The 17,462-nt window shown below is 39.5% G+C and overlaps 1 protein-coding gene across 1 annotated transcript in view; it reads right to left on the bottom strand.

Annotated features, from left to right (window-relative positions):
- Positions 1-6,279: 6,279 nt before the first annotated feature.
- LOC130869068 (protein phosphatase 1 regulatory subunit 14B-like) overlaps positions 6,280-17,462 on the bottom strand; it is a 119,108-nt gene continuing 107,925 nt past the window's right edge. The window contains exon 2 of the mRNA XM_057761161.1: positions 6,280-6,918. Coding sequence (XP_057617144.1) covers positions 6,479-6,918 — 440 coding nt within the window. The 3' untranslated portion in view covers positions 6,280-6,478. The remainder of the gene's footprint in view (positions 6,919-17,462) is intronic.

Here is a 17,462-nt window from a genome sequence, read left to right as displayed (position 1 = left end):
TGCTTCCATTTCAGTTTTCAATTCTTGAACTGTTTCCATTACTTGTTTGATCGTTTTTTCTTGGTTTCCCAGGGTATCATTCACGTATTTACCCATTTCTTTAAACCTTTTGTTATATTTCTCATCCATTTCTATAAGGGCATTTTTCATGTAGTTTAAGGGACTCTATTGTTTCATAAAGTCAATTTTTCCACTACTTCTGTTTTAGGGTGTTCAAGTCCTTCTGATGTAAGATCATTGGGTTCTGGTGTTTTCATGTTGTTTTCAGATTGTTGGGTGAATTCTTTCCTTGGTACCTGTCCATCTCCTCCTATCAATGTGATCTAATGTGTCTTTTAAGGCAGGATCAGGTTCCCTGCTGGGCCAGTGGCCTCGCTTACAAAATGCCCTTGCTTCGTTTCCTGTCTCCCACCACGGGCAAAGATCCTTCTCACCACTCAGAAGGGTCTTCAGGAACAGGGCCAGGCTCCCCATTTGCCAGGGATCTCACCAAAAAAAGGCCTAACACTCTGTGAGCCAGCCACCAAAACAGAGAATCTCCCACTGCCCTTTGTCCTGAGCGCCTGACCCAGAGCCCAAATAGGCTAAACTGGGTGATCCCATGGCCCTGTGTAAGGGAGGGAGAGTGATGGCATCCCCTGGGCGCAAGCTGGGCCAGGGGGAGAGAGGTCGCAGCAGAGGAAGAGCAGCCCCAGCAGAGGGTACCAGCCCTCACACACTAACTGAGGGGTCAAGGGGGTCTGGGAATGCCCCTGCTACATTTCCTGTGGCCCACCGTGGGCCAAGAACACTCTCCCCACCCAGGAGTGTCTTCAGGGCAGGCCAGTGGATCTCGCCAATACAAAGCCTCCCAATCTGTAGGTTAGGCACCAAGAAACCTACTTGATTTAATAGTAGTGGGGCGATCTGCTCTCAGTGTGGGCTTCACTGTTTCATGCTTAGACTATCCCACCTCTGCCGGTCTCCGCCGCATCTGCGCACCTGTCACTGCCGCTTCTGCCGGCAGGTCTCCACCGCGTCTGTGTGCCAGTCTCCTGCCGCGTCTGCATGCCTGTCTCTGCCGATTCTGCCCGCTGGTCTCCGCCCGCAGCGTGCGTCTGCCCACTGGTCTCCCCCGGCACGTGCATCTGCCCTGAAAATATCTTGATATAGAAAGCAATACTAAGCTTAGAGACAAAACTGCTGCCAGAAAAATTCTCAGTAATCCATAAAAACAGTCCCAGATAAAAATTCTAGTACTAGTGGAGAGGGTTTTGAACTGGTCTGCATCTGTAATCACATTCTTGACCACTGTAATATCATCATAGAAGTTTTATTCAACCACTGATGGAAAAAGATGCTAAGATCCATAGATAAACAGTGAGCGAAGCTACTGAGGTCCAGTTGAAGAGAGGCAGAAGAGAGTATACAGGCAATGGAGTCAAGACCACAGTGGGGTAACCCACAGAGACAGCTTACCTGAGCTAGTGGGAGCTCACTGACTCAGGGATGACATCTGAGAATACCACATTGAACAAAACTAGGTTGTCTGAATGTGACTGACATGTATATGGCTTGGGCAGACTGTGGGTCCACTGGCAGTAAGACTGGTATGTAATCCTAATTCTTGAATTCGTTTTTTCAACCCCATTTACTTTGGAGGGATGGCTATCATGCTCACACTAGATAAGGGGAGAGGGACTTGATCCTGCATCAAAGTGATATATCAGACTTTGCTAACTTTCCATGAGAAGGCTTTCCATCTCTGAGCAGTGGATGGGAGTTTGGGAGGCTATAAGTTGGGGGAGTGTACGAAACAGAGGAAGTAAGAACTGGGACTAGTATATAAAATAGATTGTTTTAAAGTAATAAATAAATTAAAAAATTGTTTTTCCCTTACATGAGATCTCGGTCTGGCATATGCAGTGTTCTTTTTGTGTAGTGCATGTACACCAAATGAAAAATTTGGGTACAAATTTTAGTGATCTTGATACTTACTGTAAAGCATTTTCTTATAATCTTCTTTCACAGTTATGTGCTCAAGAGTTAAGGTTACATTTCTCTGCATCCCGTTCTGCCCTATCCATAATTTTATGCTTTGTATTGAGTATGCTTCAACATAGAAATGCTTCTCTGCCTTTTAGTTGTCAATTCAAGGATCACTAGAGTGTACTGATATGTTCCAATCAAATGACAATAGAGAACAAGTCTGAATTTATGTAATGAATGACCCTTGCCAAAACAAGCAAGTCACATTATTGTATATTCTTTCATATGCCTTGTTATTTAGATAGGAAAAGAAATAAAGTCAGGAGGTGAGGGCAGCCAGGAAGGAATTTTGTTTGTTTCACTGATCTTCAAGCAGCAAGCTAGTCCTCTTATCTGTGAGTTCTCTGAACAGAAGGTGGTCCTGATTCTGAAGAGTAGATCCATCAGCAAGTTGAGTGTGTTCCTGAATGGTTGGCCGATGCTATTAATGGAGCACAGACACCCCCAAACGCCCTAAACTTTGTGGTCATTCTGCAGGAGCTTCTCTCCCCAGTTACTGCCTCTCTTATCCGATTCTATTCCAGCTTGCTCCCAGGAACACATTCCCTTCTGTGAGGCCATAAAATACCTCTGCTCAGACTGTTTGAGGGCTGAGGCTCTGGGATGGTGTGGTGAGTGAAACCGGGCAGGATTTTCTTTGTTTCACTCAGTTTGGAAAAAGCAAGCTAGTCCATTTTTCTGAGATGTCCCTGGCCAGCAAGTGGCTCTGATTCTGTACCAGAAGATCCATCAGAAGGCAATGGAAGGAAGAAATGAGAAGACAATTTCCTCCACCAACCTGAAAAGCATGATTACACCAGAATCCAATAAACGTACAACAGGAAGACTGGAACACACTTATGCAGAAGAAATAGAAAAAATAGACATTATGAAAATGATAGAGTCCCTTAAACAGGATGTGAAAAACTCCGTTAAAGAAATGGATGAGAAGAATAACAAAAAGTTTGAAGAAATGATTCCGAAAAGATACCCTAGGAAACCAAGAAAAAACAATGAAACAGATAATGGAAACAGTTCAAGACTTGAAAACTAAGATGAAGGTAATGAAGAAAACAAGAAACAAGGGCCATCTGGATATGGAAAATCTAGGTAAACAAACAGAGTTTACAGAGAAAAGCAAGCATAACCAACAGAATACAAAAGATAGAAGAAACTATCTCAGATGCTGAAGACACTATAGAGAAAATAAACACACTGTACTACGAAAACAGCATATCTAAAAATATCTCATCACAAATCATCCAGGAAATCAGGGACACAATAAAGAGACCCAACATAAAAATAATAGGGTTAGAAGAAGAAGATAAATTGCAGCTCAAAGGCCCAAAAATATATTCAATGAACTTCAAAAAAGGATATTCTTATAATAGTTCAAGAAGCATAGAGAATACCGAATAGAATGAGTCAAAAAAACCCCTCACATTATAATAATCAAACACAATACATAGAATATAAAGAAAGAATATTAAGAGCTACAAAGGTAACTCTCAAGTAAATTATAAATATAAAGCTTTTAGAATTCATCTGACATGTCTATAGAAAAAATGAAAGCCAGGAGTTTTTGAATAGATTGCTACAGAAAGTAAGAGACCATGGATTCAAGCCCAGACTACTATACCCAGCCAAGGTTTAGTTCACCATCAATGTAAAGTCAAACATTCCAGGACAAAAACAAATTTAAATAATATGTAGCAATAAAGATGGCATAACTAAAAGAAATGGAGGGAATATCACAACAGAAGAAATCCAACAACGCCCAAATAACTCAGACATCTAGCAAATCTTTACAAATACAACACAAAAAGGGGTAACAAAATACTCTAACACCAAAATGAAAAAAAATAACCAGAGTTAACAACCACTGGTCTTTAATATCACTTATATCAATGTATTCAATTCACCTATAAAAAAGACAGAGGCAAAGTGATTGGATGCAAAGACAGGAACCAACAATCTGCTGTTTACAAGAAGCACACCTTAACCACAAAGACAGACATCTACTCAGAGTAAAGGGTTGGGAAAGGTTTTTCATTCTAATGAACCTAAGAAACAAACAGGTGTGGCTATACTAATATCTAACAAAACTGACGAAAAACTAAAGTCAATCAGATGAGATGGTGATGGAGACTTTTTACTCATAACAGGAACAATTCATCAGGATGAAGTCACAATCCTAAATGTCTATGTCCCTAATAAAAAAGCACCCACTTCTTTAGAAAAAAAAATACTAGATCTAAAGGCAGACATCAAAACCCAGAACTAATAGAAGGGATTTCAACACTCCTGTCTTACCAGTGGACAGATCAATCAGACAGAAAACAAATCGCGAAAAAATAGAATTAAAGGAGGTAATGAAAAAAATGGCCTTAACAGACATTTATAGAACATTCAACCTAAAGGGGAAAGAATATACCCTATTCTGAACATCTCATGTTATCTTCTTTAGAACTGACCACATACTATGTAACAAAGCAAACTTCCTTAGATATAAAAAAAATTAGTATCCTCCTGTGTCTTATCAGATCACCATGGAGTAAAGTAAGAATTTAAACATGGTTCTACCCCAAGAAAGCCTAAAACTTATGGAAGCTGAACAGTCAACTATTGACCACAACAGGGTCAGGGAAGAAATAAAGAAAGAAATTAAAGTCTTCCTTAAATTCAATGAAAATTAAGACACACCATAAACAATCCTATTGGAAGCAATGAAAGCAGTGCTAAGAAGAATGTTCATAGCTTTTATTGCACACATTAAAAAATGGAGAAAGCTCACATTAGAGCCTTAACAACACAGCTGAAAACTCTAGAAAAAAAGAAGCACACTCACCCAGGAGTGTTGTAATATCTGCGGCTGGGCTGTGTCCCCGGCACCCGGCCGCCCACATGGCTAGCTTATGCCCCGAAATAATTACACGGAAACTGTATTCTTTTAATCACTGCCTGGCCCATTAGTTACAGCCTCTTATTGGCTAGCTCTTACATATTGATCTAACCCATTTCTAATATTCTGTGTAGTACCACGAGCTGGCTTACCAGGAAAGTTCTTAACCTGCGTCTGTCTGGAGTGGGAGAATCATGGCGACTCCCTGACTCGGCTTCTTTCTCCCAGCATTCTGTTCTGTCTACTCCGCCTACCTAATTTTCTGTCCTATTAAAGGGGCCAAGGCAGTTTCTTTATTACTTAACCAATGAAACAGATAGAAAGATGACCCACCTCCATCATTTCCCCTTTTTCTGTTTAAACAAAAAATGGCTTTCACTTTAACATAGTAAGATTACATATAACAAAATAGTTATCAAGCAAGAATTACAGTTACAATATTTATATCTATTTTATCTTTTATCATAATTAAGGAAAACTATAACTATAACTAACCATTCTTCAACTCCATCAAAGACTCCAGAGGATATAATATTACCTAAGTAAACAAGAAATCCAAAACTCTAGAAATGAAAGAGACATCTCACTGCCTGGACAGTCACCCAAAGTTCTTTTGTAATGTTGAGTCAACCAACTTTGGCTAAGGCCTAACATAACTGGCATACCATTATTAAAGGCAAGGAACTTTCTTAGGACTATCCTACCCTGTCTTGGCAAGATAAGACAATCCTGTTTCATCCACTTAGGGATATTCTGTATCTTTGTCAGAAGTTGAGGTATGGGCTTTTCTTAACCCAAAGGCCAGTTCTGCCAAGAAGACAAGCTCCCAGTGGAGTGTCTTTGGTGCTCAATGTTCTCTCGGGAGTAGAGTGGTGTTGCCAGGAGTAATTGTGTCTCTTTGGTATAGAAATTTTAGGTTAGATTAAAGGCCATTTTCTACAGCTCTTCGAAGAGGCTGAAGATCATACTATCTATACTAAATATAATCTCTATGTAACTAAAAGACCTGATAAACTTAAAAATAAATATGACAAACATATAATTCTCAATACCTATCTAACTTTGAAGACTAAAAGAATAAACAACTATGCAATATATGAAGACAATGATCTTCAACTGTAAACAATGTCATAGTATCAGAGGTAGAAATGTACAATGTAATATGGTAGATGTATCAATACAATATAGACAAAGTTATAAGCATACTCATACAAAAATAGAGGTAGGAACACTCACATTCAATATTCAACATATCAGTATACAAGAAACAGTACCAGTACAATTTTCTATAAACAGTAATTCACAAATACCAATCATCCCAAAAAACCAGTTACCCCCTTCTTTTCCTCTTCTTCTTTTTTTTTTTTTCAAAAGTCCCATCAGTTTAATAACAATAAAAAAACCCAAAAATGGAAAACAGAGGGCAAGGGAAGTGGCCCCTAGGCAGGGGCACAGGGATCCCTGCTCATGGCACCAGGCCTGGCCTCAGGGTCCCCTGGTATTGCTGTTGCTACGAGGTTGGGGGCAGCGATTGTCCTGTGGGAGCCATGGTCATCTGGGTCAGGACCCTTACTTCTTCTGGGGTGTGCTCAGCTTCTGCATGCCCCGGATCTTGTCCAGCAGGCCAGAGATGAAGGCCTCAGTGGGTTTGTAACAGTCAACTAACAGCTCCTTCACTCTAGCAGCCCGGGTATCATCGCTTTCCATGTCCAAGAGTTCATCCACATCTATCTCCAGCTCTGGGATCTCCTCCTCCTGGCAGTCGTAGAGACGCGTGAGCTGTTCTAAGATCCACTCCTCCAGGTTGAGGCGCTTTCGTAGCTCCTTGCGGTCGTACTTGACGGTGACCTTCCCTTGCCGTCTCACGGGGCCATCATCATCCGCGCCCCCCGGGCCTTCGCCGGCAGCCCCGGGGGGGCTCTGGAAGTAGACACGAGGCCCCGTGCTCCCACTGCCCGGCCCGGGAGCCGGGGCAGCCAACGCCGCGCCCCCCGCGGGGCCGCGCCACTCTGTTGTAATATCTGCGGCTGGGCTGTGTCCCCGGCACCCGGCCGCCCACATGGCTAGCTTATGCCCCGAAATAATTACACGGAAACTGTATTCTTTTAATCACTGCCTGGCCCATTAGTTACAGCCTCTTATTGGCTAGCTCTTACATATTGATCTAACCCATTTCTAATATTCTGTGTAGTACCACGAGCTGGCTTACCAGGAAAGTTCTTAACCTGCGTCTGTCTGGAGTGGGAGAATCATGGCGACTCCCTGACTCGGCTTCTTTCTCCCAGCATTCTGTTCTGTCTACTCTGCCTACCTAATTTTCTGTCCTATTAAAGGGGCCAAGGCAGTTTCTTTATTACTTAACCAATGAAACAGATAGAAAGATGACCCACCTCCATCACAGGAGTAGTAGAAGACCAGAAATAATCAACCAGAAAGCTGAAATCAATAAAATAGGAACACAGTGAACAATTCAAGGAATCAATGAAACAATGAGCAGGTTCTTTTAGAAAGTCAACAAGATTGACAAACAATTTTTCAAACTAAACAAAAGGTACAGATATAATACACAAATTAACAAGATCAGGAATGAAAAGGGAGACTTAACAACAGACACTGAGGAAATTCAGAGAATCATTAGGTCATTTTACAAAAGCTTGTATGCCATAAAGTTGGAAAAATAAAAGAAATTGACATACTTTTTGATAAGTACCATTTACCAAAGTTAAATCAAGAACGGGTGAACAATTTAAATAGACCTATAAGTCATGAGGAAATAGAAGCGGTCATAAAAAAGCTCCCAAGCTAATAAAGCTCAGGAGCAGATGATTTCAATGCTGAATTTTATCAGAACTTCTGGGAAAAGCTGATACCTATACTCCTTAATGTGTTGCACATAATAGAATCTGAGAGTCATTCCCAAACTCTTCTTTTGAATTGACAGTCACTCTGATTCCAAAACCACACAATGAGCAAAACAGGAAAGAGAATTACCGACCAATATCACTCATTAACATTGATGCAAAAATTCTCAATAAAATTTTGCCATACAGAATCCAAGAACACATTTAAAAAATTATGCTTTACAATCAAGTAGGCTTGTTTCCTTTTTTTGCCTGCTCCTGGGTTACCAGGCGTCCCTGTTTAGGTACTGAGGAGTTCCTTCTGGATGGGTTAGGGTGTGCAATTTAGGTGCTGACTCTCCTGGAAGAGAGCACAAATCACCCTCCCCCAGCTCCTGCTGCAGGGCCCCTTTCCTTACACATGACCCAGCCCCCATCTACCCCCTGAAGCCTGCCTTGCTGTCTCTTAAGTTCTCTCTTCAAGAACAGTTTTCCCATTTCTACACTAAGGTTACCCACCCAGAGCAGTGAGTGCCTGCCTACCAGGCAGGCCAGAAGGTTCAAAACAAGGGAACACAGGAACATTCAGCTTGGGGCTGCAGGGTCTCCTGTGCTCTATTGAGCACCACCCTCTCTGTCACATTCTCCCTATTGTCCCTGGCTCATTGGGCTACCAGGCATCCCTGTATAGGTGCTGAGGAATTCCATCTGGACGGGTGAGTGTGTGCTATCCAGGGGCTGACTGTCCTGGAATAGAGCACAAACCCCCGCCCCCAGCTCGTGCTGCAGGACTTTCTTTCCTACCCACGATCAGCCCCAAGCCTGCCTTGTCTGCAAGGTCCTTTGCTGAGGAAGAGTTTCATGCTCCTACACTAAGGCTACCCACTCAGAGTGGTGAGTGCCTGTCTGCCAGACAGGCCTCAAGGACCCCCGAAGGGAGCAAATGAACCTTCAGCTTTGGCTGCAGGGTCTCCTGTGTTCTACTCGATACCACACTACACCCCACATTCGCCATTTTGTCCTCGGGTCATTGGACTATCAGGTGTCCATATTTTGGTGCTGAGGAATCCATCTGGAAAGGAACGGCTCCTGCTCCTACACTGAGGTGATACACCCAGGGAGTCAGTCACAGCAAAGACTGGACCAAGACACCACGCCTCTCCAGGCTCCATCTGAAGGAAGAGATGGGCAGGCACCAATGCAAGAATTCCTCAAAACATCCTGAAAGGCAACATGACATTGCCAGAATCCAGGAACCCTAAAATAAGAAGAATTGTATACCCCACTCCAGAAGAATTAGAAGAATTCGACTCAAAATTGAATTATATGAAAATAATAGAGGACCTTAAACAAGAGGTGAAAAACTGCCATAAAAAATTAGAGATTACAAACAAAAATGTAGAGGAAATGAATAAGTTTCTCAAAGATACCCAAGAAAACCAAGAGAAACAAGAAAAAGCAATCAAAGAGGTAAGGGAAACGGTTCAAGACTTGAAGAATGAAATGGAAGTATAGAAGAAAAAAAACAAGGTAAGGATGGAGATGGAAAGTCTGGGTAAACAAACAGGAACTACAGAGACAAGTACTACCAACAGATTACAAGAGATTGAAGAAAGAATCTCAGACACTAAAGACACCATAGAGGAAATAAACACACTGATCAAGCAAAACCAACAAATTCTCATCACAAAAATTTCAGGAAATATGGGACACAATAAAAAGACCAAACCTAAGAGTAATAAGGATAGAAGAAGGAGAAGAGTACAGCTCAATGGTCGACAAAATATATTTAATAAAATTAAAAAGAAAACTTTCCCTTCCTTAAGAAAGATATTCTTTGAAGGTCCAAGACGCATACAGAACACCAAATAGACTGGATAAAAAAAAAGTCTCCTCATCATATAACAATCAAAACACAAAACATAGAGAATAAGGAGTGAATATTAAGAGCTGCAAATGAAAAAGGTCAATTTACTTATAAAGGTAAACATATCAGAATTACACCTGACTTCTCTATAGAAACCATGAAAGCTATAAGGTCCTGGATAGATGCACTGCAGAAACTAAGAGACCATGGATGCAAGCCCAGACTGCCATACCCATCCAAACTTTCATAGAATATAAAGGGAGAAAACAAAATTTTCCAGGATAAAAACAAATTTAAACAATACATAGCCACAAATCCAGCCTTACAGAAAGTAATTGAAGGAAAATCACAACCCAAGGAGTCCAACAATGCCCACAATAACTCAGATATCTAATGACCCTTCACCAGCACAACTCAAAGAAGGGTAAAAAAAAGAAAGAAAGAAAGAAAGAAAAAATGGCCAGAGTTAACAACCACTGGTCATTAATATCACTTAATATTAATGGCCTCAACTCACCTATAAAGAGACACAGGCTAAGACATTGGATATGAAAACAGGGTCCAACATTCCTCTGCTTACAAGAAACACACGCCAACCTCAAAGACAGACATCTACTCAGGGTAAAGGGCTGGGAAAATATTTATCAAGAAAATGGACCTAGGAAACAAGCAGTTGTGGCTATACTAATTCCTAACAAAGTTGACTTCAAACTAAAATCAATCAGAAGAGATAGAGATGGTCATTTTTTACTCATAACAGGAACAATTTATCAGGACAAAGTCTCAATCCTGAATATCTATGCCCCTAATATAAAAGCACCCACTCATGTAAAAGAAACATAACTGAATCTCAAGGCAGTCATTAAACCATAGACACTAATGTAGGAGATTTTAACACTCCTCTCTCACCAATGGACAGGTCAATCAGACAGAATCCTAACAGAGAAATAAGAGGATTAAACTAGGTAATGAATCAAATGGACTTAATGGATATCTATAGAACATTGCATCCAAATAGGAAAGAATATACCTACTTCTCTGCAGCTCATGGAACCGAAAATTGACCACATACTCAGTAATAAAGCAAACATCCACAGTTACAAAAAAATATTAGCAACCACCTGTATCTTATAGATCACCTTGGATTAAAGTTAGAATTCAACAACAATGCTACCTCCAGAAAGACTACGAACTCATGGAAACTGGAAAGTCAACTACTGAACAACTCCTGGATCAAGGAAGAAATAAATAAATTAAAGTCCTTCTTGAATTCAAGGAAAATGAAAACTCAACATACTTAAACCTATGGGACAGTATGAAAGCAGTGCTAAGAGGAAAGTTCATAGAACTAAGAGGCCACTTAAAGAAAATGGAGAAAGCACACATTGGAGACTTAATAGGAGGAGTAGAAGTCTGGAAATAATCAAACTGGGGGCTGAAATTAACAAAATAGAAAAACATAACACAATCAAAAGAATCAATGAAACAAAATCTTGTTCTTGGAGAAAATCAACAAGATTGACAAACCCCTATCCAAACTAATCAAATGGCAGAGAGAGAATACGAAAATTAACAACATCAGAAATGAAAAGAAAGACATAACCACAGACACAGAGGAAATAAAGAGAATCATTAAATCTTACTACAAAAGCCTATTTGCCACAAATTTGGAAAAGGTAAAAGAAATGGACAATTTTTAGATAAGTACCATATACCAGAGTTAAAATATTACCAGGTGAACAATCTAAATAGACCTGTTAGTCGTGAAAAATTAGACGATGATATAAAAATCCTCCCAACCAAAAAAGCCCAGGTCCAGATGGCTTCAAGTCAGAATTCTACCAGAACTTCAAAGAAGACCTATTACCTATACTCCTTAATGTAATGTATTTCACAATATAGAAACAGAGAAATCATTGCCAAACTCCTTTTATGAAGCTGTAGTTACTCTGATACCAAAACCACACAAACACCAAACCAAGAAAGAAAACTACAGGCCAATCTCACTCATGAACATCGATGCGAAAATCCTCAATAAAATACTGGCAAACCAAATCCAAGAACACATTAGAAAAATTATCCATTATGATCAAGTAGGCTTCATGCACGGATGCAGGGCTCATTCCACATATGAAAATCTATCAATGTAATCCATCATGTAAAGAAACTGAAAGAAAAAAACCACATGATCATTTCACTGGATAATGAAAAAGCATTCAAAAAAATTCAACATCCCTTTATGATAAAGGTCTTAGAGAGATTAGAGATACAAGGGTCGTACCTAACTATAATAAAAGCTATTCATAGCAAGCCGACAGCTAACATCTAATTAAATGGAGAGAAACTCAATGTCATCCCAGTAAAATCAGGAACACAACAAGGTTGCCCACTCTCTCCATTCCTCTTACATATAGTGCTTGAAGTTCTAGAAATAGCAATAAGAAAACATAAGGGTATCAAAGGGATTCAAATTGGAAAGGAAGAAGTTAAACTTTCATTATTTTCAGATGATATGATAGTGTGCATAAGCAACCCCCAAAACACCTCCAAAAAACTCCTACAGCTGATAAACACCTTAAGTAGAGTGGCAGTATACAAGATCAAATACAATAAATCAGTTGCCCTCCTATACACGAAGGATAAGCAAGAAGAGAGGAAAATCATAGAAGCATCACCTTTGACGATAGCCACAGGTAGCATAGAATACCTTGGGGTAAATCTAACCAAGGAAGTGAAGGATCTATTTGACAAGAACTTTAAGTCTTTGAAGAAAGAAATTGGGGAGGATACCAGAAAATGGAAGGATCTCCCTTGCTCTTGGATTGGGAGGATCAACATAGTGAAAATGGCAATTCTACCAAGGTCAATTCCTAGATTATAGCAATCCCCATCAAAATCCCATCAAAATTCGTCACAAACATTGAGAGAACATTATTCAACTTTGTATGGAAAAACAAAAGACCCAGGATAGCCAAAACAATTGTATTCATAAAGGAACTTCTGGAGGCATTACCGTCCCTGACTTCCAACTCTATTACAGAGCTTCAGTATTGAAAACAGCTTGGTATTGGCATCAAAACAGAGAAGTCGACCAATGGAATCAAGTAGAAGACACTGATATTAACCCACAAACCTATGAAAACTGATCTTTGATGAAGTAGCTAAAAGTATTCAATGGAATAAAGAAAGCACCTTCAACAAATGGTGTTGTCAGAACTGGTTGTCAACGTGTAGAAGAATGAAAATAGATCCATATCTATCACCATGCACAAAACTCAAGTCCAAATGGATTAAAGACCTCAATATCAGTCTGAACACACTGAACCTGATAGAAGAAAATGTGGGAAGTACTCTACAACACATGGGCACAGGAGAACACTTCCTACGTATAACCCCAGCAGCACAAACACTAAGGACATCATTGAATAAATGGGACCTCCTGACACTGAGAAGCTTCTGTAAAGGACACTGTCACTAAGACAGAAAGGCAACCCACTAATTGGGAGAAGATATTCACCAATCCGCAACTGACAAAGGTCTGATCTCCAAAATATATATAGAAATTCTAGAAATTAGACCGTAAAAGGTTATTAAATCCAATTATAAAATGGGGCACTGAGCTGAACGAAGACTTTTCAATAGAAGAATTTCAAATGGCCAAAACACACTTAAGATCATGCCCAAGTTCCTTAGCAATCAGGGAAATGCAAATCAAGACAACCTTAAAATAGCATCTTACACCTGTCAGAATGGCTAAAATAAAAAACACCAATGATAGCCTCTGCTGGAGAGGTTGTGCAAAAAGGGGCACACTCATCCATTGCTGGTGGGAATGCAAACTTGTGCAACCACTTTGGAAAGCAGTGTGGCGGTTTCTCAGGAAAGTCGGGTTCAACCTACCTCTCGACCCAGCAATACCACTTTTGGGAATATACCTAAGAGATGCCCTAACATACAACAAAAGTATATGCTCAACTATGTTCATAGCAGCATTGTTTGTAATAGCCAGAACCTGGAAACAACCTAGATGCCCTTCAATGGAAGAATGGATTAAGAAGTATGGAATATATACATATTAGAGTACTACTCAGCAGTAAAAAACAATGACTTCTTGAATTTTCATACAAATGGACGGAAATTGAAAACACTATCCTGAGTGAGTTAAGCCAGACTCAAAAAGAGGAACATGGGATGTACTCACTCATATTTGGTTTCTAGCCATAAATAAAGGACATTGAGACTATAATTTGTGATTCTAGAGAAGCTAAATAAGAAGGTGAACCCAAAGAAAAATATATAAGCATCCTCCTGAATATTAACCTTCATCAGGCAATGAAAGAAGACAGAGACAGAGACCAACATTGGAGCACTGGACTGAAGTCTCACGATCCAAAGGAGGAGCAGAAGGAGAGAGAGTACAGGCAAGGAACTCAGGACTGTGAGAGCAATGGGAATGTTCTATCGGAAACACACCAAGGCCAGCTGGGCGGGGTCTGAAAAAGCATGGGACAAAACTGGACTCGCTGAACATAGCGGACAATGAGGACTACTGAGAACTGAAGAACAATGGCAATGGGTTTTTAATCCTATTGCACATAATGGCTTTGTGGGAGCCTAGGTAGTTTGGATGCTCACCTTAATAGACCTGGATGGAGGTGGGTGGTCCTTGGACCTCCCACAGGGCAGGGAAACCTGATTGCTCTTTGGGCTGAGGAGGGAGGAAGACTTGATTGGAAGAGTGGGGGGAAATGGGAGGTGGTGGCGGGGAATAGGCAGAAATCTTTAATAATTTAATTAATTAATTAATTAATTAATTAATTAATTAAATAAAAGATATTTAAATTAAAAAAAGACCAAACCTAAGAATAATAGGGATATAAGGAGAAGAGCCACAGCTCAAAGGCCCAGAACATATTTTAACAAAATTATGGAAGAAAATTTTCCCAACATAAAGAAAGATATTCCTTTGAATATTCAAGAAGCATACAGAACACCAAACAGTCTGGATCAAAAAAAAATCCCCTCACCATATAAAAATCAAAACACAAAACATACAGATTAAAGAAATAATAGTAAGAGCTGCAAATGAAAAAGGGCAAGTTACTTATAAAGGTAAAGCAATCAGACTTACACCTGACTTCTCTATGGAAACCATGAAAGCAAGAAGGTCCTGGATAGAGGTACTACAGAAAGTAAGAGACGGTGAATGCAAGCCCAAGCTACAATACCCAGACAAGCTATTGTTCACTATCAATGGAAAAAACAAACATGTCAGCATAAGAACAAATTCAAACAATACGTAGCCACAAATCCAGCCTTACAGTGTGTAATAGAAGGAAAATCACAACCCAAGGAATCCAACATTGCCAACACTGCCTACAAGGACTCAGGCATCTAGCAAGCCTTCACCAGCACAACTCAATGAAGGGAGACATACAAACTCTACTAACAAAAGCAATAAGTATAACTGGAGTAAACAGCTACTGGTAATTAATATCACTTACTATTAATGGACTCAATTCACATATAAAAAGGCACAGGCTGAGATATTGGATACGAAAATAGGATCCAACATTCTGCTGTTTTACAAGAAACACATCTCAACCACAAAGACAGGCATCTACTCAGACTAGAGGGTTGGGAAAAAGTTTTTCAAGCAAACGGGCTAAGAATCAAGCAGGAGTGGCCATACTAATTTCTAACAAAACTGACTTCAAACAAAATCAATCAGAAGAGGTTGAGACTTTTTATACTCATAACAGGAAAATTCATCAGGATGAAGTCTCAATCCTAAATATCTATGCCCATAATATAAAAGCACCCACTTATGTAAAAGAATTATTACTAAAACTCAAGGCAGACATCAAACCACACACACACTAGTTGTAGGAGACATCAACACACCTCTCTCATCAATGGACAGGTCAATCAGACAGAAACCTAATAGAGAATAAGAGAATTATTGGAGGTAATGAAGCAAATGGACTTAACAGACATCTATAGATCACTCCACTCACATAGGAAAGACTACACCTTCTTCTCATGGAACCTTCTTGAAATTAAACAAATACTTGGTAACTAAGAAAACCTCCACAGATACAAAAAAAATCAGTGTCCACCCGTGTCTTATCAGATCAGCATGGATTAAAATTAGAAGGCAACAACAAGGTTACCCCCAGAAAGCCGACCAACTCATGGAAACTGAATAGTCAACTACTGAACAGCACCTGGGTCAAGAAAGAAATTAAGAAAAACATAAAAATCTTCCGTGAATTTAATAAAATTGAAGAGACAACATACTCAAATCTATGGGAAAGTATGAAAGCAGTGCTAAGAGGAAAGTTCATAGCACTAAGTGCCCACATAAGAAAACAGAGAAACCATACAATGGGGACTTAACAGCACACCTTAAAGCTCTAGAAAAAAAAAAAAAGAAGAAGACGCACCCAGGAGGAGTAGAAGACTGGAAATAATCAAACTCAGGGCTGAAATCAACAAAAAATAGAAAGACAGAAAACAATCCAAAGAATCAATGAAGCAAAAAGTTGGTTCTTGGAGAAAATTAACAAGATCGACAAACCCTTATCCAAACTAACTAAACGACAGAGAGAGAACACTCAAATAAATAAGATCAAAAATGAAAAAGGGGACATAACCACAGACACACAGGAAATTCAGAGAATCATTAGATCTTACTACAAAAGCCTATATGCCAAAAAACTGGAAATGCAAAAGAAATGGACATTTTTTTAGATAAGTACCATATACCAAAGCTAAACCAAGACCAGGCGAACAATCTCAATAGATCTGTTAGTCGCAAAAAATTAGAAGCTGTTATCCAAAACCTCCCTTCCAAAAAAAGCCCAGGACCAGATGGTTTCAATGTGGAATTCTACAAGAACTTCCAAGAAGACCTAATACCTATACTCCTGGAGGTATTTCACAATATAGAAACAGAAGAGTCACTGCCAAATTGCTTTTATGAAGCTACAGTCACCCTGATACCAAAACCTCAAAAGACTTAACCAAGAAAGAGAATTACAGGTCAATCTCACTCCTAAACAGTGATGCTAAAATTCTCAATAAAAGACTGGCAAACCAAATCCAAGAATATATGAAAAAAAAATTATCCATTATGATCAAGTAGGCTTCATTCCAGAGATACAGAGCTCGTTCAACATAGGGAAATCTATCAATGTAATCCATCATATAATAAACTGAAAGAAAAAAAACATATGATCATTTCATTAGATGCTGAAAAAGCATTCGACAAAATCCAACACCCCTTTATGATAAAGGTCCTGGAGAGATTAGGGATACAAGTGTCATACCTAAATATAATAAAAGCTATTTACAGCAAGCCAACAGCAAACATTAAATTAAAGTGAGAAAAACTCAAAGCCATCACACTAAAATCAGGAACACGACAAGGCTGTCCTTTCTCTCCATACCTCTTCAATATAGTGCTTGAAGTTCTAGCAATAGCAATAAGACAACATAAGGGGATCAAGAGGATTCATATTCGAAAGGAAGAAGTGAAAATTTGTTATTTGCAGATGATATGATAGTATACATAAGCGACCACAAAAACGGTACCAAAGAACTCCTATAGCAGATAAACACCTTTAATAATGTGGCAGGATTCAAGATCAACTCCAAGAAAGAGGTGCCTTCCTATACAATAAGGATAAGGAAGAAGAGAGGGAAATCAGAGAAGCATCACCTGTCACGATAGCCACAAATCTGTCACGATAGCCACAAATAGCATAAGATATCTTGGGGTAACTGTGATCAAGAAAGTGAAAGATCTCTTTGACAAGAACTTTAAGTCTTTTAAGAAAGAAAT

Source organism: Chionomys nivalis, unplaced genomic scaffold, assembly GCF_950005125.1.
Source record: "Chionomys nivalis unplaced genomic scaffold, mChiNiv1.1 scaffold_29, whole genome shotgun sequence".
NCBI classification, from domain to species: Eukaryota; Metazoa; Chordata; class Mammalia; order Rodentia; family Cricetidae; genus Chionomys; species Chionomys nivalis.
Note: the sequence above shows the minus strand (reverse complement) of the source record. Positions and strands in the feature narration are given on the sequence as shown.